Source organism: Anopheles coustani, chromosome 2 (assembly GCF_943734705.1).
Source record: "Anopheles coustani chromosome 2, idAnoCousDA_361_x.2, whole genome shotgun sequence".
NCBI lineage: Eukaryota > Metazoa > Arthropoda > Insecta > Diptera > Culicidae > Anopheles > Anopheles coustani.
The window spans coordinates 23347820-23374965 of NC_071289.1; the positions used below are offsets into that span (position 1 = coordinate 23347820).

Genomic DNA, 27146 nt, shown 5'->3' on the forward strand with positions numbered 1-27146 from the left:
GGTCCATGCGTTTCAAGGTCATATTTACCGTTGATTTTTAAGAGCGTATTTCGCCTGAATTTTGGGAGAGAATTCGCCTTTTCGCCACAGGGTCAAGATTTCTTGTTATGAACTGCGCTTTTTCAGGTCGATTCATGTGGGGTGAGTTGACAGATTGGGGTTTTTTAAGCATTCAAATAGAGCAAATATTATAACAAAATGTAATTTCTCTTCTTAAACAAGGTCAACATATTTTGGATAACTCTGTGATGTGGGAAACTCTCAATGTGTAGTTAAATACTATATAACGGAAACAGTTGGGCCAGAAACTCGGTCTTACCTTTCGCGCGGTGGTTACCAGACACGCGGTGAATAGAATTAGCCACTCTCCAAGTCGATGTATTATGCTTCGAAAGGATTCAAAAGAACATCGCAAATTTGAGGTAGCTGCCCCAAAGAAAGCGAAAGTAATTAGTGAAGAATTTCTTTATTTTAAACAAAACGGAAAAACGCCTTCCCGTATTAATTAATTTTTGCTTGTGCTTATCTTGAGCTTGAATGACTTCAACGCGTTACGCACGTTACGGAGAAAGACAGCTAGCAGTTATGAATTTTACCAGAACTGTCAAACGCTCAGTATTCATATCCATTCCGCAAGTGTTGCTCTGGAATTTCTGCGAATTCTAGACGCTAAAAGCCTGTAATTTTGTGCAGTTTCCGGGAGTGCAAAAACACACAAACGTTTAACATAATGGTAAGTGTCTAAATGTAGCTAACTGCAGATTTCACCACTAAACGAATGCTTACAAGACTGATGTTTTGTTTTCTCCTTTGTTAACGCTTCCCTCCATACAACAGAGCAACCTAACCGAGGATCAATTGGTTGGTAAGTAATGCAAAAAACCCACGAATTAAAGCTTTTGTTTTGCGTTGAAGCAACCGGAAACGCAACGGGGTCAGGCGTGAACAGTTTATCTCGACGACGCATTGCCAAATTCGGCCAATTTTTCAACATCCTGTTGGCCCGTGGAATTCCATGGCAGTGACGTCATGATCGGGAACGCTCAGTTGTCATCCGTCGTACGTGCAAAGGTGAAGCAAAAGGCAGGCGGACGACAACGGACGAGGAAGAAAGGAAAGTCGCAACCGATGACAAATCACGATTTTCAACCGTGTACGACTCATCGGTCGCCGGATGCGATAGCGCTGTGGTACCCCTGTGGCATTTTTTTTATTTATCATTCACGGTCCGAAGCACGACAGTTTTATGGCTTTGTGAGCGCCGGCTTTTTTTTACACCAACGTGCGAATGATGCGCCCGGTTTGCAAATGTTTTACTCACATACTAACATTCTGTTAAAGAAATTGATGATTAAGGCTAGGCGAGAACATACTACGCTAAGCTGTTGCAGCAGTCCTCAATTTTTAGTCCTAATGTTATTTATGGACGCCATATGTTCGCTACAGTTTACATTAGAATGTATATTGAATATCCAGTCAATGGCATAAAGTGTCGTTTGATCTTAAGCCAAATCGGTGCACTAATAACAGAAATATTATATTTCAATGTCAAACATTTTATTACAAATTCAAAGTGTCCACTGGAACCGGTTAGTTAAATCAGTTTTAAGAAACTTTAACTCCTGCAAACTCGGAACATTTATAGAACCTTTCCTTACAATGTTTAACTTCGTGACTTTTTAATCACTTTTCAACGCAGCTAGAACAGTTTGTTATCACTGTTTCTTATCTTGTGATATGTTAGCCTGGGTCATACGCGGCGGTATTCTTGCGTTCCTACCCAAAAAGGTTGAAAAAGAGACACCATGCTAGTGTTTTCTCAGACCGATATTCACTATCATCACTTGTGCATCTTGAAACCACGATTGATGATTCCAGTGCAAACTATGTCGATTTTATCAGATAGTTGACGAAATTACAAAATACAACGGTTTATATCGGAAACAGCAGCCCACAGTCAAGCCAATCGATTTGGCGATAGACGGCGAACTGTTGTTGATAGAGGGCCGTGGCGCATTAGTAAACCCACCAAAAAAATGTAACCCAGCTAAATGCCAGATACTGGCATCAGAAGCGAGGATAAGAAAGCGAATCCAAAACGCAACACCGTGTTTACAGATTTCTCAGCCCTACGACGACGAGGTGTGTTTTTTTGCTTCCCTCCTCCCCTGTGTGCTAAACGTTGAAACGAGGTCGTGGCGATTCGTTCGCGATGCGTTCCTTATAAGGAAAACAAAAAGCTCGCTCACAAGCAAGGGCGGCGACGGCGGCGGCTGAAGAGGGGGACCGCCGGAACCCGTGCACGTGGAGTGACCTCGCCGAGTAAAGCAGAATTACTATTCGCCAGGTCGCGGGCTTGTCCTCCTGTCGAGACGGAAGGGGCAGAAGAATGGTAGGTTGTGCGCCGCCCGCCTCTTGGAACAGTCCACCGTCTCGGACCGGGTGACCCTTGAGCTTCAACATGAGGAACGCACAGTTTTATGATTGACCCTCTCTGTGTGATCGTTTTTTCGGACCAGCAAGATCACCATATGTTTGGTAGCCGGTAGATCGATACGAAAGGTAGGCAGTCACGCACGAATTCGGGATTGGTGGAGCACGAATTCACCAAAACGTTACTGCTGCCGGTCAATTTGTAGACGGTAGAAATATGTTCCAATTGGAGCCCCAAGAAGGAGAACAATTATACAGCTATATTTCTTCGCAGATTACACACTGACAATTAGGGGTCGAGTCGCACGACAAAGCGCCAAAGTTGGTTTAAACTTATTTACCATACCGTACATTCACGGATTTTGACTTGGTGATCGTTGTAATCTATATTACAATGGATAGTGTTTACATTAACTGTACAAGAACAAAAACTAAATGCACCTGTAAAGTCAATAACAACACTGTCCTTGCTCAATAAGCAATATAGATAAGGTTGATTATGCTAGAAAATCACACTATAAATAATTGGTTATGAAGCATAGAACGTTTACAAATTTTATGTTGGTGGATAAAATGGCCAACAACCATAGCTCAATAGCCCCCTGCGTACGTAACAGATGTCATCTTAAGTTCGCATGTGATCGCGATCGCGATCGACGAATCATATATGTAGCGTCTCGCGTATACTCGTGATCGAAAAAGAAAGATGACGGTGCTGGAAAGAAAAAGGAAACCTAGCCAGACGGCTCGGAGATGACTGCCGTTGGTTGCCGCGTTGGGTGAACGGGTGAACATAAAAGATTATTCAATTTTCTTCCATAAATGGTGCGCGGTTTGCCTTCTTTTGGTCAAGAAACGGTCGCCGATCATGTATGAATGAGGGCTCCAGCCTTTGTTTGTAGAAGAGGATGGGGCTCGGAGTCGTCCGGTCGCTCTTCCCTCTCCTCGTGGGTGGCTCGTTCCCCCCCTCAGGCGGACCTTCTCAGACCTTGTAACACAAGTGTGTGCAGTAACGTCCAAGACGAACGCACACCACTTTCGCAATGTTTATATTTGGAAATGGGGCGTTCTTTTTTTTTTTTACGTTCAACGCTGGTTTTATTGCAGTAGTTTTATTATTATTTTTTTACATGTTTCCCTTACCGGGCAAGTAAGACTGGGTCACCATCACCAACACCACCCCCTTGGTGACAAATTCCATCCCAGGGTAGTGGAAAAGCGAGCCCTGAGGGGATTGCCGTGTGGTCGCGAATTTTTACACTACAATTCAATTAATCGTACAGTGAAAAAAGGGGAGCCGGTGTAGCGATCTGAAGAAAGTGAGAACTGAAAGGACAATTATTTGTGAGGGAGTAAAATAAATCTTACTTATAGCCTATTTATTTAGTCAAAATGCATTCCATTTGATCTTCGTGAGTAATGTGTAAATGAAGTCGATCTTTAAACCCTTGTTTTTGGCCTCTAATCTGCAAAGTTTCGCATTATTCGTCTATCTCTTGAGCTCCAATAGAAATGGAGATGAAAATCGAAAGTTTTATCCCACCGGATCTTGTTGTGGTTCCATGCGATTTTTTCTCATTTCAATGAGCATTTTTTTCGATTCCCATTTACCAGCATTGTTGTATTGTTTTCCAGGGCAGGAGGGAAGCATTAGAGTAGGCCCTGTTAATTTTATATATCATTCCCCTGCCATCTTGGTTTTTTTTTGTTGTGTATACGTAGATAAGCACCTATTTTGGGACCGTTTCTAGTTTTTGAAATATTTTCCAACCAACTTCTCACAGTATTGCCCACTGTAGCAATTGCAGTATATGCAGCTCGAAAGTTGGTTCTTTTGCATAATTACATGCAATCAGTTGAAAACTTACCGTGGTCCCGGTCGTGGTTATTTCGCAGCCATCCCACAATGATGTTGTCTTCGGTGGTACGTCATAATTTGTTCGTTGAAAGAAACCCGTTGGATCCGAGGGTGAATCAGTTTAATAATTATGATTACCACCACCATCCTCCCCGATCATACCGCTATGGGCTCCGTCAAAAAGTCGAAACGTCACCAACGAAACGAAACGAAATCCCTTTCTCTCCCGAAAGATAAAATCCAATTTGGGCTATGGGCCCATCTTGGTTTGGGGGAGGGAGGGGGGGGGGGGGGAATGGTTGGTTCACCATCCCAAGCACCCAACCCGTGCGTTCGTGCGTGCGTGCGTGCTTGTCTTGTTGTGCGGCCAGCCCAGCAGTCTCCACAAATGGCAAAAGCCATTGGTACGAGATCTTACCGAACGAACTACCCAACAACCCTCCATTTGTACCCTTTTGCTTTGGGCTCCACTGAGAGAGAGAGAGACAGCATGTATTTAATATTCTCGTTACTTTAGCAGGCATTACCATTTAAGTCGCTACATTTGGCGAGTTTGCGAGCTGTCCTTACTCCTTCCCCCCGGGCGCTCGCTCCCCCTCGTTCGGATCTGATGGGTTATTCGTCCTTCAAAAAGTGGGCAATTTTATTTTGCCTGTGAAATTCGAATATTTCAGTCGTGCATTTGTAGTGCGAACTACAAGGGAAAGGGAAGGGAGGAAAGACTGAACAGATCCTAATAGATCCTTTTCTTATGCAGTGAGTCTTCTGTTTCGCACTGTTGAGTGTAGTTGAAGTAAAACCACAAAGCTTATCTCTTTATGTTGTTTACTTCTTTGAGAGCTTGCGGCAGATGCTTGGAATCCATCTGTAATGCGCTGGAATTGAGATCGAACTTAGACTTGGGATCGTAGTTAGACAGAAACTTAACTACAAATTAAGAAACAATTTAACTACAAATAAGATGTAAGATCGTAGGTGTATGCGACTTGACGATAGGATGGCTTTCGTCATTGCTAATATTGCTGTAGAAAACTATTCATTCAAACAGCTTCATTCACGTGTTGGAACACATTTTAAAAAGATAAGATTTTAATAATTGATACATTCAGAAATTTTTAAATGGTTGTATCTAAATGTGATTGGTCTCTTCATTTTTCGGAAGCTAGTTATTCGACAGCGATTTAATTCCTCGAATTAAAAAAGGGGCCTGCAAAACTTCTTATTAAATTTAGAAAGGTATTCAATGGGGTATCCTTTGAGAAGTTTCGTCGTACCTTGCATAAATGAATCATCCCAAAAGGATCATCTGTCAAAGGATAAAAGTCAGATTACAAATATCTAGAAAATGGTAAAAATTTGAGTTTTACTATGAGTCTTACTTGAGTCCCTGATATCCGTATTTTAAAAGTATCGTGTTCAGATATCCTGATACCTCTTATTTCCCTATTTTCTTTATCCTTCACAGAAGATGATCATCTTCTAATCAAATCTAAATCCTACCTTTGATTAAGTATGTGCGAACTAGGTTTTCCTCTTTCTCACACAATCTGTCCGCCGTAGTCCATAGTGGTCCAAAGGGGGTCAGAAGGCGATTTGGCAGGAAAGTTCGACCAACTTCTCTCACCCCCTTCTTCCCATGGTCTCCTCCTTTCCATCGCGTAGTTTTATGGCGCGCGAAATATATCCAGAAATGACCATGTTTTTGTTGAGCTGGCCAGGCAGCCCTGTTCGTTTTTTGTTTTGTTTTATCTTCCGTACCTCTCCCGCAGTTCATTCCGGCGCTTTACTTCCCCAGATGGTAGTAAAACCGCGCAGTTCGCCAAAGTTGCAACCGGCTGCGTTTGTGTTGGCGCGTCGTGGCCGTTTTTTTTTTGGTTTTTGCTGTCTCCCTTCGCCTACCACCACCGTTTCACCACTCCCGGGTCGGGGCCCGTTGCGCGTGAGGTTGGCGAAGGGCACAACAGTCAATTGGGTGTCTTTTGTGTGTGCGTTTTATGTGCGGATGCTGCGGTTGCGTTCCGATCGCTTGCCACACTCGGATCTCTGCCGGGCTCTGGCGGACCTTCCACTTCCACGGAGTAGTACACTTCGCTTCTATACACTCCGTAGCCAAAGCGCACGCCACCATCACACACCACCGACGAGAGAAGGCGAGTCCCCTACACGACGGGGAGACGACAACCTAAGCGGTGTCTTTTGAGGCAGTTGCAATCGTACTATCGACCCGACGACACACACTCGGGTGCCAGGGGGTACACTTTCCTCTAGTAAGGCCTACCGAAGAGGAGGACAGTTCACAGCTGATCTTAAACCGTCCCCCCTTTGGATTTCCTTCGAGCAATCGCGATTACTCTAAAGTCGTTGGCGCGGTCCCAAATTGGAACTGAAAAGTTTCCACTAACTTGGCCGTTTAGTGTTGTTGCAGTGCCAGTGTCTGACCTACAGGCAATTTGTTTTTTTTGTTCGTTGTTTCTACCGCCTCCGGAAGTGTGACCAACGCGACCAAAAGCGTGACCGCGCGTAATTGTGCACACGGTGCAGACGTGTCTTCCGCTCGCCAAACAAACAAAAAAACACGGAGGAAAAAGCTCGAGGGAAAACCTCGGTTCTTCGGTGGTGCCGTTGCAACACTCCAGTGTTTTTTGTAGTGTTGGCAAGGTTTTCCACCGCTATCCCAAGTGCAAAGCGGTGGTGGCTTAAGTCGGTGTGATCGGACGGAAAGTAGTGTATTTTTCCACCTTCCACCAGTTGGTTGATGTAAACGGCACAGAGTTAGAGGGAAACAGACAGAGAGAGTGAAAAGCGGGACAAGTGATCGTCGGACCGCCGGTACACCGGAACAGGTTGCTTCACAGTAGTGCCACCAGCTGTCCAATCGTTTCCGATAGTGTACGAAAGAGGCTGCCCGGTCTGCGGTGTCGTGTGGAAAACTTACTTTAAAACCACGTTCTTTCTTCCATTTTTTTTAAATCAATTAAATCAAGGACACAATTGCAGGCAGTGTTACAAGCGCTTATATATAGGTGGCGTCAGCCAAGAAGTATTGTTGTCCGTCCGTAGTGAGAGGTAGTGGGGAATATATTTACAGACAAATTTACGCGATCAGCGAGAAGTACGCAAAAACAAACACACCACCACCACCATGTACATGTACGATCCACCGAAGAAAAACAACTTCACGTCCGTGGAAGGTAAGATCGGATTTCCACTCCGCCGCTCGGTGCCCGGCTGTGCGCCACCGGAAACCCGAGCCCGAACCTTCAACGTTGCACAAGCCCCCCATACGGTCGTTGGCGCGGATGTTGGCGCGGTATTTTGCAAACAGTTCGAGTGACACGTTGTATTAGAAGAAGCGAGCTGGCCAGCAGGTGTCCCTATCGGGTGACACATTTTTGTTTTGAACTGACAAAACAGATAATTTGGGAAGTTTATAAACGTTGAATAAAGTGACTTATTCAATCAATCTTTAAAACACAGAACCTAAAGCTGGACTAGAATGTTGATATAATTATAAATATCCTGATTTATGTGGACATACGGACTTCTGTTTTTGGAATTTTTGAATTGAATCTGAATGCTTCCTTCACGTGCTGACCCGTCGAAAAAAGATTCCTCCACGTGTCCAGTAAGATTTGGATCTTAAATGGGATTCTAATTTGAATCCTAAGTATTATTAATTTTAATTCACGTAATATTGGTCTGCATCTGTGGGACTTTATCTTTCAAGTGGAGTGATCTTGTTGTTCAATCAAGTCCTTTGATCGTAAATGATTATTTTGAACTTTCATTTACGCAACTAAAAATAAAGTTTATTGAAAAATATGATTTGGCCTGTATGGGGGATAGGGACGGACACCCCTTTTTCACTATGGTTCGTTAATTAATTCCAACCCGATTATCTCGGACCATTTTTGCTGATCGATGATCTTTGTCTAGATTTAAAATTGTTTAAAACCCATTTTGTTAGATTTTATAAACAATTTAAAGCAAAGCAATAATATATAAAATCATTTAAATTTGAATAGAAAATTATAAAATAGAAATTCCACGTGTTAATTCAAAAGCTTCAACATCAATGAACCAAATTTTGAATGTAAAATGATAAAAGGCTTCCAAAGAATGCATATCGATGTCCAATGTATAATACTTGCGACCTACGTGTTGAAAACAACTTACATTAGAATCGCATCTTAACTCACTACAAAACAACCATCATCAACGACTGTGAATGCAAGCGAGCTTTTCTTTCAATTAAACTGCACAACTACTTGGCGAAAAAGGGAATCCAACTGCTCTCGCTGGATGCAAAACGACCCCGTCAAATGGCCACGATGGCAACAAGTTTCACTTCCCGCTCGTTAGGACGGTCGAGGCAAAAAATGAGAGGAAAGAATAGGCCGCTCGCTTAAAATTTCCTCCTCGGAGACACCACGACAGCACAGAGGTGTATGCAAAGTTTGTGCATCGCAATTAGAATATTTTCTTTTTCTGGCCGTGAAGCCGTAGCGGGACGGAAAAGAGACTGGGATGAAAGGCGGCTAGAAAGAGCCCAGCATTGGGCATTAATCGTCGAGTTCCCCCACCGCGAAATGGAAAAGTTTGCTAATTTTGCCGTACGACATTGAACCAATATTTAGCCAATTGAATGTTGTTCCTACTCAGAAGGGAAAAAATGAGGAAATACCAATGAGAGCTTGCCCTAGAATTCTGTTCATTAATTCCTCCTGTCTGTGGTTACCTTTTTTCTTTTGCCATTTGCTAACAGAATTCCAGGAGGCGTTCAACCTGTTCGATAACCGTGGCGATGGCAAGATCCAGCAGCAGCAGATCGGCGAATGTCTGCGGGCGCTCGGCCAGAACCCGACCGAGTCGGACGTGAAAAAGTTCACAATGCAGCTCAAACCGGACGAGCGCGTCTCGTTCGAGGTATTCCTGCCGATCTACCAGGCCATCTCGAAGCAGCGCACGGCCGAAACGGCGGACGACTTCATCGAGGGTCTGCGCCACTTCGACAAGGACGCGAGCGGTTTCATCTCGTCGGCCGAGCTGCGCCACCTGCTGACGACGCTGGGCGAGAAACTGGGTGACGATGAGGTAGCAACGGGGCCAGAAGCAAAATCCGGAGCTTCTTCCAACCGTTAATCCTTCCTTCGATGCTCTTTGCCTTTCTAGGTGGAACAGCTGCTCCAGAACCAGGAGGATTCGCAGGGGAACGTGAACTACGAGGAGTTCGTACGGATGGTCATGAGCGGCTAGAGGAAGCTAGAGGAAACGACGGAGGAACATCAACGATGCGCGATGGATTGGATGTCGTTCAGGGAGGAAAAACACAGACCATAAACTATCGTCCACCCCGCCAACAACGTTCGTGTCACACAAGCTACACCTAAACATACGAACGAGCATCGCGTGTTTACTTAAGCACCTTATTTTTCCATTCCCGTGGCGTTTCAAGTAGTGTTCTGCAATGTTTTTGCATTTACCCAACCGTATGTGTGTGAGGCGTCTGAAAAGGGATTTATTATTATTTTCTTCTTGTTAACAACACGGTAGAAAAACGTACACGAAAACAAACATTAAATTGGAACACTTATAACATGCCATTAAAATTGCCCAATGTGAGAACGCGTGCGCGCGAGCAAATGTGGATATCAACATACATTCTTACGGTTTGATGGCAGGCAAAGTATTAAAGCGTTTTACTTTATTTTGGAACAAACGTTCTTCAGTAACTGTGTCACATTCTTACTAATTATTTCCAGTTTAGGTGTGACTATGAGTTTCATTTATCTAATAAAGGTTGCTCCATTCGTGGAGGTACGTGACAAAACAAAAACAAAAGTACGACAAGTGTGTGTGAGTGTGTGTGTTCGTTTTCTTTTAATGTAACAATTTTATTTTTATGATTGTTGTTGTTTTGCTCTGTTTCTAAATTGCAGTTTAGGATCGACGAGTCAATTGTGTAATTTAACAACCTCTACGAGCTTCTCGCGCCCCATATTCCACCGGGTTTTGGTTCGCCTTTTCTTTCATGCAAACATTCAAAAAATAAACATCGATACAAAGCTGCTAATTTTCTTTAAGCCTTTGCGGTACCCCATCATTCCGGTAGTATCAATTCCAATTGTTCCTATCTTTTTTTACACGCCATAATTTATGAAACCTTTCAGAAATTTCATCCTTGCCTTAAGGAAACCAATAAACACCAGCGTTAACTCTAACGTCCCACGGATCTTGAGTCGATCATACTTTAACCTCAATTAGAGTTCATAAAATGTATAACCCGGTATAAAATAAACTACCCGAAACTATGAGACTTTTTATGCGCCTGACCGTTTGTTTGTAATTCGAGTTTAATCGACGCATTCGACAGTACGATCGACCAATTTTAGTCCTGCCAGTGTTACGCAATCACCAGTGTGCTAACGAATAGGACATATTTCGCCAGAATTTAAAAAGAATTGTATTCCATCTATAACCATTGGGTAACAACTTAAAGCGCAAGGATTTATCCGTCTTCATGTGTTTGTTTCACTTTCGTTTCAACAAATCGTATCGAAGTTATCCCGTGGTCGCATCTTTTGTGTTATGAATCGTCAAAATCCCACTCAAAACCACCGCCCGTGCCCATCTGGAGCTGCGAAAAGGTGTTACTAATGTCGACGTCGTGATCTGCAAAAAGTAAAATTGTATTAAAAGAAATGATTCGATTTGAGTTGTGGAATTTCGATGTACCTTGGATGGAGTCAAAGTCGGTCGACTGTATGCTGTAATAGGCAAACTGTTCCTTAATGTTGGTATGGGTGACCTGCTTAAACACTGGATGCGATAGCAAATCGGACGAACTTGGGCGACATTTGGGATCTCTGTAAAGAAAACCCCACACCAATAAGATGATGTTCTGTGTTGGCTTGAAATCGGATAATGGTGATCTAACCTTTCCAAACACTGCTCGGTAAATCTGTGAAGCGCATCGGAAAACTGTCGCGATGTGTAGACCATCTGGCGTGAAACGATTTCGTTCGATTTCGCGTCCATCGTCTGCGCCAGTACGTCGTCGCTCGGGATGGTGCTGCTATCGAGCAGCGTCGGCAAACTGCCACGCATCTTCTCCGTCAGCATCAGCGTGGTGGTGTAGGCACAGAACGGTTCCAGCCCGTTCGCCAGCTCGCACACCGTGATGGCCAGGCTGTACACATCCGACTTTTCCGTGTAGCCGAGCAGATTCTGTGCCAGCACCTCGGGCGCGAGCCAGTTGAGCGATTTGGTGGAGTGAGCGGGCAGTTCGTGCAAATTCCGGACCCGCTTACCCTCGCCGAGAAAGCTGGTGCACACCCGGAACCCGCCGAGCACGGCACGAGATTCGTCGAGGAAGATGTGGCTGGCCCGGATCGACCGGTGGATGTAGCCCTTCCAGTGCAGGTACGCCAGGCCCTGCAGCACGTCCCGTAGGATGCACACGAGGATCGGCTCCGGGTAGCCCGTGTCGAAGTAGCTCAGCATATTGTCCCGGCTGGAACCGAAGCACATCAGCGGCAGCACAAAGTAGAGGTCGAGATTGTGCACGAACGCGGTGTGGTAGCTGAGGATGTTCGGGTGGTCGAACTCGCGCAAGTGTTTCGCCTCGTCCATCACGTAGCTGATGTCATTTTTGAGGTCTTCCACCAGGAACTTCTTAACGGCCACGTGCTTCCGGGTGGGCCGATGCTGGGCCAGGTAAACGGTTCCGCAATTGCCAAAGCATTTCCCCAGCTCCACCTTCAATGTGTAGTTGTTGATATTATTGTCGAACGGTATCTTCTGCGGTTCGGTCATATTTCATGACTTTTCTCACACACGTTGCATTGATTAGCGCGCGGAGGATCTGGATTTGGGATTGAGCAACAACAAATAATTGACTAGATACGTGCGAAACAATTGGGATCTGCTACGACCGTGCCGTGACTCGTAATGTTTGTTTACTATTGTGCTGTTTGTTTTGAATAACTATTGTCAGCCGTCAAACCACAAGAAGCAGCCCTGCCTACTAGTGATGAGAACTTCGGAATGGATTCGGAATCCACTCCGACTCCATCTTCCTAAACCACATCCGACTCCAAAAGAATGCTGGATTCGACTCCGGATGCTCCGGTGAATCCGTTTTGGTCCGTCGAAACCGGAATGCTCTGGTTGAATCCAGATAGATCCGGTTGAATCCTGTTAAATCCGGATGAGTCCGGTTGAATGAGGATGTATCCGGTTGAATCCAGTTGAATCCAGTTGGATCCGGTTGAATCTAGATGGCTCCAGTTGAATCCATATGGTTGTTGGCTACATTTTTGGAACACATTGTTCCGACTTGTGAAATACATACGTAAATACGCACAACAAATAAATTCAACACAGCCATTTTTCTCTATAAATTGTATTTATTTGAATGAAATTGTAGCGAATTCTTTACCGTACCCACTACAGCAATGGTTTGTCTTATAAATAACATTTACAACTTTATTGACCGGAGATATCCTCCTAGATGGGACACGGTGCGCCACTGATCAGTAGAGCAAGTTAACTAAAAACGAAACTATTGGATGTCTTACCGATCATTTCGTCGATTGTTTTTGCGGATTAAAAACTCCCCACCCATCTTAATCAACCCGTATGAGGGGCGCTATTGCTATTGCTAACTTTCCGGTTGCCAATGGGTAGGAGTAAAATTACACACAATGCAACCAAGTTTCGGCGCTCGTCGTTGGGGAAACAAAATGCACTTGAAAACTCTTCGCACTGTCAGCTGAAGACATGAAGAAGGGAACTTAAGAGATAGAAAATAAGAAATAATGTATATATGATCGTGTCTAAAAAGGAAAAACACTAAAGTCCCTACGAATAAGATATGATAAATCGCGTCCTTGGACTCTATTTGACTTTGTAAAGCCATTTTCCCACCACTCAGGGGGAGTGTTCCCAGATTCAGTGATCTATCACCATTATTATGCTGCCAACGCGATGAACGGAGCGGAGAACCATCTGTTTTCCATTGTGTTGCGTGTTCGTGTTTTCCGCGGTTCAGCCTAAATAGGAAGAAGAGTGAAATGGAGTTAGTAAAGAGATCAATATAAGTCGACATGTTGAACCTACCTCAACAATCGTGTCGTCCTGACCCCACCTCAGTTTAATCCTCGTTGCTATCGTCGTACGAAGGGCTGGTCGGTGAGTAGGTTGGACTTGCCGGACTCGACGGACTGTAGCCTTGCGGTGTGGGCGAGTACGCCGGTGACGATGGCGAGTAGGTAGGCGAGCTGGACGTGTAGACGGGACTGGTCGGGGAGTACTTCGGGCTGCTCGGTGAGTACGAGGACATGTTGGGCGAGTAGGGAGCGGGTGTCTGCGAGTACGAGGATGAGCCCAGGCTGTAGTGGTTGCTGCTGCTGCCGGGTGAGTGCTGCGGCGACGAGGGCGAGTAGCTGGGTGACGTTGGCGAATAGTTCGGGCTGGTTTGTGCGTACTGCGGGCTGGCCGGGGTGTAGTGCGGGCTCCCAATGTACGACGGGGAGGTGGGCGAATAGCTCGGCGAGGTCGGTGAATATTTGGGCGAAGAGGGGGAATAGCTCGGTGAGGCTGGAGAGTAGTGCGGTGAGGTCGGGGAATAGTTCGGACTGGAGGGAGAGTAGGACGGCGTGACGGGCGTAAAGTTTGGCGATGTTGGCGAGTAGGACGGCGAGGTAGGTGAGTACGAGGGGCTGGTGGGTGAGTAGGACGGGCTGGAGGGTGAGTAGGAGGGGCTGGTGGGTGAGAAAACGGGTGACGACGGAGAGTAGGACGGTGAGGTGGGTGAATACGAGGGGCTGGTGGGGGAGTAGGCTGGGCTACCGTAGGCGGAGGCGCTCGTCGGATGCATCGGAGACATGGGCGAGTACGAGGGGCTGGTGGGAGAGTAGTTCTGGGTGGCCGAGTGAATGTTAGGGCTGCTTGGCGAGTAGTTCGAACTGCCGGGGGAATATTGTGGACTTGGCGGTGAGTAGCAAGGACTCGTCGGAGAGTAGGACGGTGACGCACCGCCGGGAGAGTTCGGGGCATAGTTTGGACTGCTCGGTGAATACGATGGCGACATCGAGGGTGACGATGGTGGGTACGGCGACATCGACGGTCCCGGAGAACTCGGTGATCCGCGGATCGGTGACCAAGATGAAGGTGACATTCCCGATGCGTCCGATTGTGCCGAGGGAGAGAAGCTTGGACCTCCCGGCGTCATACCACTTGCTGGTCCCGACGGAGACCAACCACCGTAACCGGGTGTGGCCGACTGCTGCCACGGCGTCATGCTTGGTGTGGCCGCTGATCCAAAGAACATTCCCGTTCCGCCCAGAATTGAAGTGTGCGGAATCTCCATACCAAGCTTACACTTTTCGGCGTCCAGCAGTAGATCGAAGCAACCGGTTCCCATGCGTGGCAGCTGACCGAGGATGATGTTCTCCGACACACCACGCATCGGATCGACCTCGGCATGCGCTGCCGCGTCGTTCAGCACGTCCACCGTTTCCTCGAACGAACATCTCATCAGCGCGCCCGTATCCTGTCGGTTAATACCGTGTCGGGTGATGGCCATCAGATGACCCTTGGCCGTCATCACGTCACAAAGCAACGCCAGATGGCGGTAGTTCACGTACAGACCGTAGAACTGCAGCACGTTGTTCATTTCCTTCTCGACCGACTTACGCACCGCCTCGATACCGAGCACGGAGAAGATCTCGCAGATGTCGTTACTGTAAGTGCGTACCGGGTCGACGTCCCGCTCGCTCAGCACCTTCATCATGGACGTACCGTCCGTCTCGAGCAGCCACTCCCCGATCGGCTTGAACTCACCCTCCGGGGTGATGACGATCCGCTTCTTCGCGTCCGTCTGCGGCAGATGCATGTACACCTTGCCGATCGCCTCGATGCCCTGCAGCGACATGTCCGACAGCATGTTCGCCTCGATGCACCGCAGGAACATGTCGTCCTCCATCTTGTCCATGTTTTCCTCCTCGTTCTCCTGGAACTTGTTGTCCTCGTTCATGATACGGATGCGCAGCACCAGTTTGTCCGCGTTGTCGTCGTTGAAGATGCAGTTCAGATCGTCGCCGAACCCGGCGTTGATCTTCTCCGCGATCTGCTCCATCGTGAGCTTCTTGTCCGTCATGCGCTTGCGGTCCAGCTCGATACGCAGCAGCCACGGCGAGATGCGGGTCGGATCGAAGTCGGGCATCTCGTAGTACACGTTCACAAACTCCTGATCCTCCGCGATCACTGTGCGCTGCGGGTCGGGATCATAGTAGATTGCCGTATTGGCCGTGACCTTGCGCAGCGTCGTGTGCTCCAGCCGACAGAGCACATTCTTCGCCTTCTCCGCGTCACGGGCCGCACCACCGGTAAGGAACACCGTCAGCGAGGGGGCCTTCGGTCGCTTGGAGATGTTGATAATTTCCTTCAACCGAGGCACACCGAGTGTTACGTTCTTCGACGACACACCGGCAAAGTGGAACGTGTTCAGTGTCATCTGTGTGGCCGGCTCTCCAAGGGACTGTGCGGCCAAGGCACCCACCATTTCACCCGGGTTAACCTGGGCCTGCTGGAAGCGTGTCTCAATTTCACCGATCAACCACTCGAACGCCTCGTTGTTCAGCCGGAACTCTTCCGCGACGTACTTGGTGCAGAGGGTCGAGCGAACGAGACACTGGAACAGCAGGGTTGCGTTTTCGTTCGCCTGCTTCGACAGCCGATCCGTGCCGGCCACGATGACGCAGCGCTGCAGCAGATCTCGCACGCCTTGGATCACCTTCAGTGGCGACAGATCCGTCGGTGAGCGTTTGTTGATGTGGAAAATCTTCTGCACATTCCAGATCATACGCTGCAGGTTGCACGGCAGTACCACCTTCGACTCACCGTTCGGGAAGATCTGCCGGAGCGCTTCCCGGTCGCGCAACAGCTGCTCGTACTCCGCCTCGATCTCTTGGATGACCGAGGTCGATTCCGTCAGCTCCTTGATGACATCCTCGTTGAAGATCCGCCGAAGCGTGCGCTCGTTGGTTGGATCGAATCGGTAGCGCTTCTCGAACACCTTGTTCGAGAGCTTGATCGTCGGTAGATTCTGGAACTCTACCGCTTCACCGCACAGCCCGTCTTCGCCGTAACGCAGCTGAATTAGCTGACCGACCGAGTTACGCACCGTACCATCATAGTTGACCATTACCGACTCCATCGCCTTGATCAGACGACGCTGGATATAACCGGTTTCGGCCGTCTTGACGGCGGTATCGATCAAACCCTCACGACCACCCATGGCATGGAAGTAAAACTCGGTAGGCGTCAGCCCGGCCAGGTACGAATTTTCCACGAAGCCACGCGACTCGGGACCGTAATCATCCTTGATGAAATGTGGCAGGGTGCGCTTGCGGAACCCGAATGGAATCCGCTTACCTTCGACGTTCTGCTGACCCACGCAAGCAATAACCTATGGAAGGGAAGACGGTGAAACAAACGGTGGCTATTTTGCAGACAACTTCATATTTCTTCATCGTTTTCAACTCAAATAATAATAAATGAATTACGACTAGTTACAAACAATTTCTTGGGCCTTCTTTTTCGTCCTTACCTGTGAGATATTAATGTCGGAACCCTTCGAACCAGACACGACCATAGCCTTCAGGTTGTTGTACTCAGTGAGCGACTTCTTGGCGGAGCCACCAGTTTTGTCACGAGCGTCGTTCAAGATACGGTTCACCTGGTTCTCGAACGTCTGTCGCAGCGTGTTACCGGGCGTTGGTTCGAGCTCCATGTTGTGCGCCTTTTGGATCACGCCTATCACGTCCTCCTTGGCCTTCTTGATCGCACGCTGAATATCGGAATAGGTCTGCGGATCGGCAATCGTATCACCGATACCGATACTATGACCCTCCAGCAGCAGCCAGTTGTTGACGACCGTCTGAATGTTGCCGTAGAATCGTCCGGCAATTTCGTGGCCCAGCTCGAGGAACACGATGTGTAGCAGCGAGCCGGCCGACGTTCCGAGGGTCCTTTTGCACAGGATGCCCATGATCAGCTCACCGTGCTCGACCATGACCTTGGTGTCGCCGGGCGAAATCCACTTGAACGGCCCGTCGTTTTCCTCCTCCGGGTGCGTCGAATGCGTACGGATCATGTTCACGTTGCCGGGAATGATGAGGGTGAAGATTTGTTTACCCGACCACAGTGGTTTCGGTTTGAGGATGCACGGTTGCGGCATCTTGCCATCCCAGGTCGGCAGGAACATGAGCAGGTTCATCATTTGCTCCTTTTCGATGAACACATCCCGCTTGGTCATCTTTCGCACCGCCGTCAGCGTGTCCTGCACAATACCCATGACAGGTTTATTCGCCTGCGGCGTAATAATCTGGCGCGGGGTAATGTGAATGTTTTCGATTTCCGCACGCGTCTCCATCGATTGCGGGACGTGCAGGTTCATCTCGTCACCGTCGAAATCGGCGTTGTAGGGTGAGGTACAGCTGAGGTTCATTCGGAACGTCGACCAGGGTAGCACCTTCACACGATGCCCCATCATACTCATCTTGTGTAGCGTTGGCTGTCGGTTGAAGATGACCAGATCGTCGTCGCGTAGATGGCGCTCCACCTTGTAGCCGCACTGAAGGTGCAGATCGGATGACTTCGGGTGAAAGCGCAGATCGATACGCTCACCGTTGTCTCGCACGATGTACTTAGCGCCCGGGTACTGCGAATTTCCTCTGCGCACTAGCTCCTGCATGCGATCGATGTTGAACGGGGTCACCAACTCCGGGAAGGTCATGTTTTGCGCGACTGAACGCGGCACTCCGACCTGATCGATTCGCAAGTTTGGATCCGGTGTGATGACGGTACGGGCTGAAAAATCTACACGCTTACCCATCAAATTACCACGGATACGACCTTCCTTTCCCTTCAGACGCGCTTTGATCGCCTTAAGCGGTTTGCCGCTTTTCTGCATTGCCTTCGGCATTCCCGGCATGTCGTTATCGACTAGCGTGGCCACGTGAAACTGAAGCATTTTGATGTTTTCCGCAATCACGTGTGCCGCGGCGCCGGTTGCTTCGTTTTTCTTCAGCTCGTTGTTCGCCTTGATGATGTCGGAAAGTTTGTGCGTCAAATCGTCCTGATTTTTGGTCGCCCCGAACATTACGACGGCCGGCCGCACGGCTAACGGTGGTACCGGTAGTACGGTGATGATCATCCAATCGGGACGGGCGAACTTCGGATCCATACCGAGCACGTAGCACTCTTCGTCGGTAATGTGCTTCAGGATCTCGTACACCCGCTCGGCCGAAACCTGGATTTTCTTCTCCTGATTTTCGTCGTTCACCTCCTTCCACTCGGCCATCAGGTCAAGCCCGGTGCGCCGGATAGAGGGCTGATAATGACCGCAACCACCGTGGCCCTGCTTTTTGCTGGCATCCGCAGCGCTCGGATCTTTCGTCATGTCCATATCTTCACCACCTTCGCAGATTTTCTTGCCTTTGCACAGATCGTAAACGTACGCGAGGCGCTTGCGAGGTTGCCCTTTCGACTTCATGACGATTTCCTTAATCTTGGGGTTGGTCGGTGAGACGAGCATCTTGGAGCAGTAGAAACAAACGCAGCGAAGGATTTTTATCGTCTTCGTGATGAAACCGATGTGAAAGACTGGTTTGGCGAGATCGATGTGCCCGAAATGGCCCGGGCATTCGGTCATGTTGCCCGCACACGTCTGACAACGCGACGTTCGCTCGATAACACCCTGCCGTGGGTCCATCAGGCCACACAGCTTCGGCCGCCCACCCTCCATCGTTTCCGCATACTGTATGCCACCTTCCGTCACCGACATCCGGCGGATCTCGTCCGGCGATAGGATGCCGAACTGTACGCGCTTCACCGTACGCAACGGTGCCTTCGAATCTCCACTCATTGTGTTGTCCTTGGATTTCTTATTCGGAAAACGCAATCAATACACAAGCGCGGATGACTAAGGTCGTGCACAGCTTCGCAGAAAGGAGCTTCTTTTTCCTTTTTGTCTTCCCCCTCACGGGCAACCAAGTGCAAGGTAAATGGATATTTATCGTCTCGAACTATGTCTCCCGGGGCCCTACTTCGCACTTTTCCGTGACCGGAGTGCTCCGGGAACTGTTTGCGAATGTTTTCGATCGGTTTGAGCGCGGTACAGTCGGTGAAAATTCAATTTTACTTCTGATAAAGCCTTCCCGTGACGGAATACACGCGTCGTTTCGATCTAGTGAAATCTACGCCGTGACGGTACTAACACATCGGCATTCTACGTCAGAAAACGCGCGAGATGCTGTCATTTTGCAAGTGTTCGTGACAACCAATCCATATCGGGGCCGGCAATCGTCGGTATATGCGGTGCTGTCCTGGATGACGATACGTGAATAACTTTGCAATTCAACTTGTTATTATAATTTTGAACAAATAAAAATGTTGCAATAAATTTTGTTTATTTTTTAGTGGAGCGAAGACCCACAAGCAACAATAATTGCTTAGTTATAAATGGAAAGTTATTTAATTTGAGAAATCTGACAGCAAAATCAAGCTTTGACAGTTGCAACAGACATTTTGTTCATTTTTCTGTGTTTTGCTACCATCTTGACAACCAAACTTTTCCAGCAGCAAGCTATTTTTGACCGAAATTGGTCAAACTATTTCAATGTTGTGCATTTCTATCGGCTGAATTTGTGCTTTCCAATCTTCTCGTGGACAAGGTGATTATCACGCCGAAATTGGCTAAAGGAATAAGGAAGCAGTTACATTACAACAATGCCATCGCCTTCGGCAGGTATGTTGACGATGGAAATCGCCATAGGCTTGATCTTGTAATGGGCTTCGCCTTCCAATGATTAACATCTCGTTCAATCTTCCTCAGCATCATGGGTAAAGTTCTTTACAAACGCCGATATTCCGTCTCCCGCTGCAGCAACGTACGCTCACGTGTTCGTCGAAAACCGGATCCAGCTGGACATGCTGATGGATCTTAACAAGGAGTATCTCCGGGAAATGGGTATAACAACGATGGGCGATATTATTGCGATCCTACGCCATGCTAAACGAGTAGCCGAACAGAGTGCCAGAGAAAAGGTACTCTCTGTGCCCGAGAATGAGCCTGGGGTTCCTGTGGCCACGGTGTCCGGCACGCCAAACACTGGAACCGGTAGCAATGTGAAAAAGACAGAGAAGCCGGGAACTGCATCACGTACGTACTCCTATAACTTTATTTGTTCAGATTCTTTTCAATTGTCGATTCACCTACCTCAACAGGGACAGTTTCATCAATCGGTCCGGTATCAACCGAGCCAAAACCCAGACGTGTGCTACCGGAGCATGAAGGAAAATACAAGATCACTCTCCCTACCGGAAGTACAGCGCGTAGCAGGCAAATTCTTGAGAAGAAGGAAGCAAAACCAACACCTTCCATAGATGAGAAGCCAACCGGGAGGGTGGGTGTCAAACGATCCAGCATTTTCGATCGACTTAGTAGTGACAATGAACCACCAGCAAAGTTCAGCTCCACAACGCCAAAGGTGGAACAAACAGTATCGTGCTCCATATTTGCCCGACTTGGTGGCCGAAAGGTGGATAATGGCAAAGATGATCTGGCAGTTTCGTCAGCGGGAATTCTGAAAAAATCCCCAGCCAAACTACCATCAATTACTGCGGACCACAAATATAACCCTTCGCAACAGAAGGTTATTTTGGTAAAGAAAATACCAGCAAAAGCGGTCGCAGTGTCATCGGACGAGGAAGCTATAGACTACTATCCAAAAATGTCTGGCTATAGCGTCGACGTAAGCCTTGGAGGAGGCCTGAAGAGCGTTTCGTTTTCCGAGGAAGATGAGGTACTCGAAATAGCCCCCAGGAAGGTACGCATCCAGGGGCAATCCGATGGAGCTGCTGGAGGGGTTCGACCTCGTTTCAGTGAAGAGCCAGTTTCCGTTAAGCAACGGTTAGGCGGTGGAGGAATGGGAAAGGCGACGGTAGCTGCTGTCAATCGGGTGTCGTCCTTACACGGTACGAAGAAAGTGGTTCAAATGAAGCACACAACGTCTCCGAGGGCTGCGAAAAGGGTGTCTCCATCGCGCGTTAGTTTGCAATCGGATGCCATGATGCAGGCGCCGAAACAACCGATCAAAAACCGCCTCAGCCTAGGCTCACAGGGTGATACGAAATCATTGTCGAAACGCGTTGAAAGATTCAGCCTCGATTCTAAGCTTGCTAAAGTTGGTAAAGTGGCTGGTAAGAGCAACGGCAGCGTTTTTGATCGTTTAGGCTATAATCGGAAGTGAATGTAACATAGGATAAGTTCATCGTCTCTCAAATAAATATAATTCAAAATGTGTACTAACAGGAAAAAACAGGGATTTTCAGATGATATCATAACAGCAGCAACATTATTTCTAACTGCAGCACATCATATTCCAATTGCACCAGTTGATTCAATGTTGAATCCGTTTGAATCGAATAGTGAATCAAAACGGAACTTGTCGAACTAATCGATTTTTGCCTGCGCATTCGTGCTTCTTATGCAGCGATGACCTATGCAAGTTGCGTACTTCGCTCAAGCTGCTATACCAGGATTATAATATCAACTGCTACGATTCTGACTTCAACTGACAAAGTTATAATAAACATGATCGCGTTATAAAATCAACTGATGCAGTTGGAATGTGATGTGCTGCAGTTAGAAATAATGCTGCTTCTGTTATGATATCATCTAAAAATCCCTATATGTGCTTCAAGTAATTTCCAAATCTGCTACAAAAAAATAAAAAAATTTGAAAATACAGGTGAACGTCGATTATCCGGGGGTGTCGGGACCGGGAGGTCCACGGATAATCGAATTCCACGGATAATCGAACATATACGTAAAATTCGTTAATACCTGGTTTGAGTCTCGGCTAGTTCACTTTTAACCAGTTCCAGTTAGTGGATTAATCATAAAAAATGGTTGAATTATTTTTCTATGGTAGTTTTTATTGCTATTTTGATCCGACAAATTTTATTTGACACATTATTGCTAAAACATTTTGTGAACAAACCTGAAATTCATGGAAATATTTCAACCCGGTTGTGCAGTTGTCAGTTGCAAGACACCCGGATAATCCGCCCCCCGGTTAATCCGGCCCCGGATAATCGACGTCCGACTGTACCCCGACTTTCACAATCATCGTGCTTTCTCGTTCTATCTCGTTGCCAATTGTTGCCAACAAAACGAGAAAGCATGATGATTCTGTCAGCCAGGAAGTAATCGACAAGGAGAGTAGTGAAGTGGGACGTTAAAACGAAGTGCTGTCAGATTTCGTCAGATCAACACCACTCTACACATTCGGTATTGTTATCTTCGTTATCAAAGAACAATTTTACTACATTCCCTACGCGCAGTTGGTTGATGCAAAGTGTTAAATTTTAAAGCATTAAATTTGCTAGAGGTTTTATATTCAAAGTGCATTTAATTGACCACACCATTCTGTGGAGTGGCGTGTGTTTTGCGTACCGTTCCTACTACCAAAGACGCAGTAAACCAAAAACATGGACATCGTTATAAAGTTGAACAGCCAAACAGTGGGCAAAGACAAAATTGCAAGGTAATGGAGCGGACGTGGAAACATCGGATGGAGTCAATCCTTTTAGCGGCTTCTTCTCTCTTTCGATTTATTTCAAGGTTTTGTCAATATTCTTGCCGGGCCTTGTGGGCCGCGAAGGTCGCCAATAGCACATCACCCACAAACGAATCCATTCAACTGTTAAAACACATCGAAGGTATTCTCAGCTCATTCCGCAAGTGTAAGTAATAATTGGTAGCATGTCGTTCCTTTTATAGTTATTTTAGAAGTTTGTCCATTTGTAGTGCTGCGGTTCGGAAAAGGATTCGAGGTGCTGTATGGCGCAGTGGCAAGCATCGAATTGAAGCATGTTTCGCAGCAACTTTTCATCGTACTTGGGAAACTTTCCTCGGGGTTATTCCTGTTGGCGGATCACGTAGTTTGGTTGTCGCGCTCCGGTATCAGCAAAGGTGTGGACACCACAAAATGGCTGAATCGTTCAAATCGATTCTGGCTAATTTCGATCCTGATGAATCTATGCCGGGATCTACAGGAACTTTATCGACTTTTCGTGTACTACAGTCGTTCAAATATCCGCAATCTGCAGCAATCACTTTCGGTCATCTACCAGGAAAACAAGCCGCTGCTAGTGGACACGGTGAAGAACGTTTGTGATGTTTTCATTCCCCTAAACGGATTGGGTTATATTGCAGTTTCTAACCAAACCATCGGCATACTCGGTGCTGTATCTTCAATCATGGGTCTGTTGCCGTTACTGTACCCAAGATTAAAGTTTTAGCGCATCATCTTCTGGGGATGCAAAATAATTATTTGACCAGAGATTATCTATGTAAATAAGAAGCAAGGAACAACTAAAAGAAGCACTAACCTGGGATATTTATAGGGCATGGTAGGTGGGTAATTTTTGAGAAATTTTCTTTAAATTAATCGGGAAGTGGGCTAAGAGCATTCGCAATAAAATGTTAAAACGATAAATTTATAGGCATGTGCATTAGAGATTTTTAAAAAAATCACGATCGTTCGATAATTTTGTGTCATTTGAACATACGAGCAAATGTTTATGCGTACGCAGCCATTGGCTGCGACAACTTTCATCGATTTGAATTTGACAATTGGTTTATTTGTAAACAAATCATATGCGATAGTGCCGGGAAACTCCATATTCGCATTCGATACATAAATCCGCATTAAAAACAAGTGTCTAGACAATGTCTAGCCGTACGTTAAAAGATTGGGATAATATAGCGAATAGTCTTACCAACGACGAAGCGCCCGAAGGGGAAGATGAAGAGATGGATACGCTTGAAGCGTTGCAGGAGAAAATGAGCAAAGTGCCTCGCGGAATGTTCGTCAGCGGATGGGATGATCCGGATGATTTGATCGAAGAGGATAACGATCCAACAGGTAGTGTAATTTGGAAACAAGTTAATTAAGAGACTAATGAAATCATTTACTGTAATTTAATCGTTTCTAGCCACCCTCGAAAGGTACGCCCTGTGGGCTGCTGGTGAGAACAAACAAGAGATCCTGGAAGATATTGTCAAACGAAAGCCATCGGTCGTGCACGCAATCGATAGCGATGGGTACACGGTGCTACACAAAGCGTGCTACAATGATAATCCTACGATGGCTAAGCTGCTTCTTCGATATGGGGCGGATCCAAATGCACGTACCGCGATGGGGTGGACACCATTACATTCTGCGTGCAAATGGAACAATGCGGGATGCGCCGCTTTGATGCTACAGCACGGAGCTGATGTGAACGCTCGCTCGGACGGTGATCAAACGCCGTTGCATATCACGGTGACCGTATCGAATTGTCGATCAACCCTAATCACGCTTTTGATGAACGAGGAGTGCGATCCGGAGAGTAGAAACAATTCGGATGAAACGGCAGAAAAGATAGCGAAACGTAGTGGAGAATCGTACACACTATTTGAAATGGCTTACTCTGCTTTCAAAGTGGAGACGGGAATGATTGATTAGGAGATGAGATAACAGGAAGTACTGTGGATTTTTGAATACTTCGAGTTGAGGTGTCTAGTCACTTCATTGTTCGATGCCTTCATCCATTATCTTGGTTCAAGTTCATTAAATCGTAATTTATGTGATATTATAAAGATCCAATAAAACACAAAATCCTACCTTCTTAATAATTTATTGTATTAGTCGCTTCAGATGCATAGAAAAATAGAAACGCACAACAATTATTCGTTTCATAATTTAGTTGATTTATTAGAAAAATCCACCTCCAACGGTTGAAGGTAAAGTATTTATTGAGAAAAAGTAATGAATTGTATTTAAGATGTGCAGTATAAATCATCGAAAGAATCAGCTTTTGAAAACTCACCCCCTCACGTGATGCGTTAAGGCGTTCAATCTAAGCAAGCCTTTTTCAACGGAGGTTCAGTGCAATTTCCGGACGCCTTATTTCTCAGCACAGTTGGCTGGCTAGCAATGTCCCGCAAGATCGAAGCTTTGCTGTGTTCGCCGAACAACCCGGCCAGCAGTGCCACACCGTACCCGGTCGCCCGTTCGCCATTGTGCACTGGTGCAGCCATGTCGACGTGCATCCACGATCCACCATACTCGAACCCGAGATGGGCACCGATGAAAAGACCGGCACAGCTGACCTGTGCGTTACCGCGATCCATGACGGAGTTTTTCATGTCGGCAACGGCCGAATTGAACTCGCTGAAATGCAGTTCCGGGCAGTACGGCACGGGGCAGAGCATGTCACCGGTGCGACGTCCAATTTCCATTGCTTTCTCCTCCCATTCATCGCTGTTGGTCAGGAGCGCCCCATGATACTTTCCGGTGGCGATACCCTGTGCTCCCGTGAGGGTGGCCATATCGAGAATGATGTTCGCCTTTAAATCCCGATCGGCGTAAACGACCCCATCAGCCAGCACAAGGCGGCCCTCGGCGTCGGTGTTGTTGATCTCCACGGTGCAGCCCGAGTAAAGGCGGTGGATGTCGTCCGGGCGGGTTGCCTCCGGTCCAACCGAGTTTTCCGCGAGGCAGAAGACGGCATGCAGGTTCTGCTGGAATCCACTCTTGACGGCAGCATAAAATCCACCTAGAATTGCAGCGGCACCACCACAATCACGCTTCATACCCGGCATTGCGGTCTTGCCCTTGATGCTCAAACCGCCGGTATCGAACACGATACCCTTTCCGACCCAGGCAACCGTTTCGGTAGCACCTTTCGGTTCATATGATAGTACTGCGAGAGCTGGTGGATCAGCAGCCGCCTTTCCGACACCGTAGATACCACCGAATCCTTGTTCGTGCAGTTCCTTGCCACGGATTATTTTCGACTTCAGTCCGAGCTCCAGTGCGATCGCTTCCACCTCCGCCAGGAAGCCAGACACGTTCATCTCATTGCACGGTGCATCAACGATTCGTGCAGTCAGTCGGATGCCGACGGTCACGTTCGCCATCACAAGGACATCCTCTTCGGTGATTTCCTCGGGGGTTTCCGACTGACCGTTTACCAGCACGAACTCGATGTGCACCAATGGCGGTGGATCAGCAGTCGCCGCCTTGGATGTTTTCCGACTGTACAACGGAAAAGCCCGGGCGACCGCACTAGCCGATGCAAGCAAGTCCTGCTTTTCGCACACAATCACGATGGATTCGCTCACATTCGTCGTATTCGTTTGAATAAGTTTCGTGATCGCGTGAGCCCGTGATGCAGTGTTGTGGCGTGATGCTTTCAACGGAAGCGCAGCGACCCGGGCCTGGTCGAGATACAACGAGCACGTATCGGTCGGCGCGGGATGAAGGCAGGACACTGCTTTCATGTACGTTTCCCGGTCGACACGCGGTTCCAGTTTTGGGCTAATCCGGTCGAACGGCAGTTCCGTCAGATGACGAAGCTGGCCAATGATGAGGACCGGTAGGGCGTGCGGATCCGTCGGCTGAAGCGTCCGATGAAACTTCAGGCGGCTCATCTTGCTCGTAACTAGCGTCCAGCCAGGTTAAGAGCAGCCTCCTAGCAACTAATAGATATTGGATCGACTGATGAAACTGATTCAAGTGCTGCCTTGAAGATACTTTATCTAGTGAGTACTTGAAGAATGATTTGCCAATCTGAATAGCAGAAACTTACAACCAAGGAGATGGATGATAGGGTGCTTCAGTTTTCACCGCAATGACAATCTGCTACACTACAGAATGCCGTTACGAGAAAATTGTTAAAAAGCCGAACCAATTTTAGTAAGTCTCAATAGCTCAGCTTCGGATGAACTAGGGAT

General features: G+C 47.3%; 7 protein-coding genes across 8 annotated transcripts; 4 read left to right on the forward strand and 3 right to left on the reverse strand.

The window, feature by feature from the left end:
- Positions 1 to 602: 602 nt before the first annotated feature.
- Positions 603 to 10127, forward strand: LOC131263404 (myosin-2 essential light chain). Of its 2 annotated transcripts, XM_058265600.1 has the most exons (4): positions 603 to 733; positions 838 to 865; positions 9057 to 9385; positions 9464 to 10127. In XM_058265600.1, exons 1-4 carry the CDS (start codon positions 731 to 733, stop codon positions 9545 to 9547), a joined length of 444 nt encoding a protein of 147 aa, XP_058121583.1. In that variant the 5' UTR covers positions 603 to 730; the 3' UTR covers positions 9548 to 10127. The 2 variants fall into 2 exon arrangements, with proteins under 2 accessions (XP_058121583.1, XP_058121584.1); XM_058265601.1 differs by lacking the exons at positions 603 to 733; positions 838 to 865 and adding an exon at positions 7434 to 7482.
- Positions 10128 to 10134: 7 nt separating this feature from the next.
- On the reverse strand, positions 10135 to 12226 carry LOC131263397 (STE20-related kinase adapter protein alpha). Its single transcript, XM_058265590.1, has 3 exons — positions 11229 to 12226; positions 11027 to 11157; positions 10135 to 10963 (listed from the first exon to the last, which is right to left on the reverse strand). Exons 1-3 carry the CDS (start codon positions 12104 to 12106, stop codon positions 10878 to 10880), a joined length of 1095 nt encoding a protein of 364 aa, XP_058121573.1. The 5' UTR covers positions 12107 to 12226; the 3' UTR covers positions 10135 to 10877.
- A 512-nt stretch (positions 12227 to 12738) lies between these two features.
- LOC131266728 (DNA-directed RNA polymerase II subunit RPB1) lies at positions 12739 to 19502 on the reverse strand. The gene is made up of 3 exons (XM_058269343.1): positions 16905 to 19502; positions 13412 to 16763; positions 12739 to 13344 (listed from the first exon to the last, which is right to left on the reverse strand). Exons 1-2 carry the CDS (start codon positions 19221 to 19223, stop codon positions 13446 to 13448), a joined length of 5637 nt encoding a protein of 1878 aa, XP_058125326.1. The 5' UTR covers positions 19224 to 19502; the 3' UTR covers positions 12739 to 13344; positions 13412 to 13445.
- A 424-nt stretch (positions 19503 to 19926) lies between these two features.
- On the forward strand, positions 19927 to 22014 carry LOC131263088 (uncharacterized protein C19orf47). The gene is made up of 3 exons (XM_058265236.1): positions 19927 to 20105; positions 20193 to 20519; positions 20585 to 22014. The coding sequence occupies exons 1-3, from the start codon at positions 20087 to 20089 to the stop codon at positions 21607 to 21609; spliced, it is 1371 nt and encodes a 456-aa protein (XP_058121219.1). The 5' UTR covers positions 19927 to 20086; the 3' UTR covers positions 21610 to 22014.
- A 627-nt stretch (positions 22015 to 22641) lies between these two features.
- LOC131263791 (peroxisomal membrane protein 11B) lies at positions 22642 to 23845 on the forward strand. Its single transcript, XM_058266049.1, has 3 exons — positions 22642 to 22908; positions 22986 to 23107; positions 23172 to 23845. The coding sequence occupies exons 1-3, from the start codon at positions 22853 to 22855 to the stop codon at positions 23663 to 23665; spliced, it is 672 nt and encodes a 223-aa protein (XP_058122032.1). The 5' UTR covers positions 22642 to 22852; the 3' UTR covers positions 23666 to 23845.
- Positions 23846 to 24020: 175 nt separating this feature from the next.
- LOC131266463 (ankyrin repeat domain-containing protein 49) lies at positions 24021 to 25056 on the forward strand. The gene is made up of 2 exons (XM_058269005.1): positions 24021 to 24291; positions 24362 to 25056. Exons 1-2 carry the CDS (start codon positions 24096 to 24098, stop codon positions 24871 to 24873), a joined length of 708 nt encoding a protein of 235 aa, XP_058124988.1. The 5' UTR covers positions 24021 to 24095; the 3' UTR covers positions 24874 to 25056.
- A 14-nt stretch (positions 25057 to 25070) lies between these two features.
- LOC131266462 (probable aminopeptidase NPEPL1) lies at positions 25071 to 26991 on the reverse strand. The gene has a single exon (XM_058269004.1). The coding sequence runs from the start codon at positions 26841 to 26843 to the stop codon at positions 25263 to 25265; it is 1581 nt and encodes a 526-aa protein (XP_058124987.1). The 5' UTR covers positions 26844 to 26991; the 3' UTR covers positions 25071 to 25262.
- Positions 26992 to 27146: the final 155 nt, after the last annotated feature.

What these genes read in the sequence shown, in the direction of transcription:
- LOC131263404 (XM_058265601.1), top strand. Translation starts at nt 7,434, where the DNA reads ATGTACATGTACGATCCACCGAAGAAAAACAACTTCACGTCCGTGGAA. An exon ending in CAACTTCACGTCCGTGGAAG is followed by an intron (nt 7,483 to 9,056) that starts GTAAGATCGGAT and finishes ATTTGCTAACAG; the next exon opens with AATTCCAGGAGGCGTTCAAC. An exon ending in AGAAACTGGGTGACGATGAG is followed by an intron (nt 9,386 to 9,463) that starts GTAGCAACGGGG and finishes TTGCCTTTCTAG; the next exon opens with GTGGAACAGCTGCTCCAGAA.
- LOC131266462 (XM_058269004.1), bottom strand. Translation starts at nt 26,843, where the DNA reads ATGAGCCGCCTGAAGTTTCATCGGACGCTTCAGCCGACGGATCCGCAC.
- LOC131266728 (XM_058269343.1), bottom strand. Translation starts at nt 19,223, where the DNA reads ATGAGTGGAGATTCGAAGGCACCGTTGCGTACGGTGAAGCGCGTACAG. An exon ending in CCGACATTAATATCTCACAG is followed by an intron (nt 16,764 to 16,904) that starts GTAAGGACGAAA and finishes TCCCTTCCATAG; the next exon opens with GTTATTGCTTGCGTGGGTCA.
- LOC131266463 (XM_058269005.1), top strand. Translation starts at nt 24,096, where the DNA reads ATGTCTAGCCGTACGTTAAAAGATTGGGATAATATAGCGAATAGTCTT. An exon ending in AGAGGATAACGATCCAACAG is followed by an intron (nt 24,292 to 24,361) that starts GTAGTGTAATTT and finishes AATCGTTTCTAG; the next exon opens with CCACCCTCGAAAGGTACGCC.
- LOC131263397 (XM_058265590.1), bottom strand. Translation starts at nt 12,106, where the DNA reads ATGACCGAACCGCAGAAGATACCGTTCGACAATAATATCAACAACTAC. An exon ending in ACCGAGCAGTGTTTGGAAAG is followed by an intron (nt 11,158 to 11,228) that starts GTTAGATCACCA and finishes TTTTCTTTACAG; the next exon opens with AGATCCCAAATGTCGCCCAA. An exon ending in CGACTTTGACTCCATCCAAG is followed by an intron (nt 10,964 to 11,026) that starts GTACATCGAAAT and finishes TACTTTTTGCAG; the next exon opens with ATCACGACGTCGACATTAGT.
- LOC131263088 (XM_058265236.1), top strand. An exon ending in GAAGCCGGGAACTGCATCAC is followed by an intron (nt 20,520 to 20,584) that starts GTACGTACTCCT and finishes CTACCTCAACAG; the next exon opens with GGACAGTTTCATCAATCGGT.
- LOC131263791 (XM_058266049.1), top strand. Translation starts at nt 22,853, where the DNA reads ATGGACATCGTTATAAAGTTGAACAGCCAAACAGTGGGCAAAGACAAA. An exon ending in GGCAAAGACAAAATTGCAAG is followed by an intron (nt 22,909 to 22,985) that starts GTAATGGAGCGG and finishes ATTTATTTCAAG; the next exon opens with GTTTTGTCAATATTCTTGCC. An exon ending in TCTCAGCTCATTCCGCAAGT is followed by an intron (nt 23,108 to 23,171) that starts GTAAGTAATAAT and finishes GTCCATTTGTAG; the next exon opens with TGCTGCGGTTCGGAAAAGGA.